The 978-nt window shown below is 37.4% G+C and overlaps 1 protein-coding gene across 1 annotated transcript in view; it reads left to right on the top strand.

Moving 5' to 3' along the window:
* Positions 1-765, top strand: part of BZW2 (basic leucine zipper and W2 domains 2) — a 79,539-nt gene extending 78,774 nt beyond the window's left edge. The window contains exon 11 of the mRNA XM_011983943.1: positions 303-765. Within this exon, the coding sequence (XP_011839333.1) occupies positions 303-331 (29 nt within the window). The 3' untranslated portion in view covers positions 332-765. The remainder of the gene's footprint in view (positions 1-302) is intronic.
* The last annotated feature ends 213 nt before the right edge of the window (positions 766-978 follow it).

Below are 978 nucleotides of genomic sequence, written 5' to 3'. Positions count from 1 at the left end.
TATACATATAATTTTTATAAATTTATATGTATAAATTTAATATATATATAATGTATTCATTTATAAGTATTCGTATATATATGCATGTTGCATTTTTAGACAGGCAAAATTTACCTGAAAGCAGAAAAGAGCAAGAGTTTGCCATCTGCCTTCATGTGACTATTTTACCTAATAATGGGTGCCTAGGGTAAAAGTATGCTGGCGCAATGGCAGGGTTCTGGGTTGGTGACTGTAGTAATTTATGACCTTTATTAGAAGAATCTGGGGGGAAATACCTAAATTCTTTCTTTCTTCTCTCCTAGAATCTGAATCGGAGGGTGAGGAAAATTAAATGGCTCAACAAGCACAATACCTAGGTTACCACACACCACTTTTTGATTGGGAATGCTGAACCATTTGAGAAGAGAAACTTGGCTTCTGTTTTCGCAAAGGAAAAAATATAGGATAGGCTTCTCTTGTGCAGAGGGAGAAATGGTTTTGTTTTTGTTTTGTTTTTAAATGGAGCCCTGAGGCATCACCTATTATACTTGGGACTCTACCTCTCACTCACTATATGCTAACTTAAAGCCATTCAACAAGGAGTCAAGTAGGAATCTGAAATTAAATACTCAACAGACTCCTCTTTTTTTAGCTGTATTTTTCAGGTACTGTGTGGTGCCCGCCCCACTGGTGTCTATTACAGGCCACTTTGGTAGTTGTGTATCTGCTCATGTATGTGATTTGACAAACCAGTTTTTTAAAATAAATGGCTTTTTAAAAATCTGGGCTTATATTGTCAGAGATTTTATTTCTTTCCTGTACGTGACTTATTACACAGATGGTATTTCGGTGTTTTTTTCTCTTCCCATCCACAATATTGTATGGTTATATTTCTTGTCATCTATTAAAAACTATTCTGCTCATGTCTGTAATCCCAGCACTTTGGGGGGCCGAGGCGGGCGGATCACGAGGAGGTCAGGAGATCGAGACCATCCTGGC

This window comes from Mandrillus leucophaeus, unplaced genomic scaffold (genome assembly GCF_000951045.1).
Source record: "Mandrillus leucophaeus isolate KB7577 unplaced genomic scaffold, Mleu.le_1.0 Scaffold258, whole genome shotgun sequence".
NCBI classification, from domain to species: Eukaryota; Metazoa; Chordata; class Mammalia; order Primates; family Cercopithecidae; genus Mandrillus; species Mandrillus leucophaeus.
This window is presented reverse-complemented; position numbering and strand designations above follow the sequence as displayed.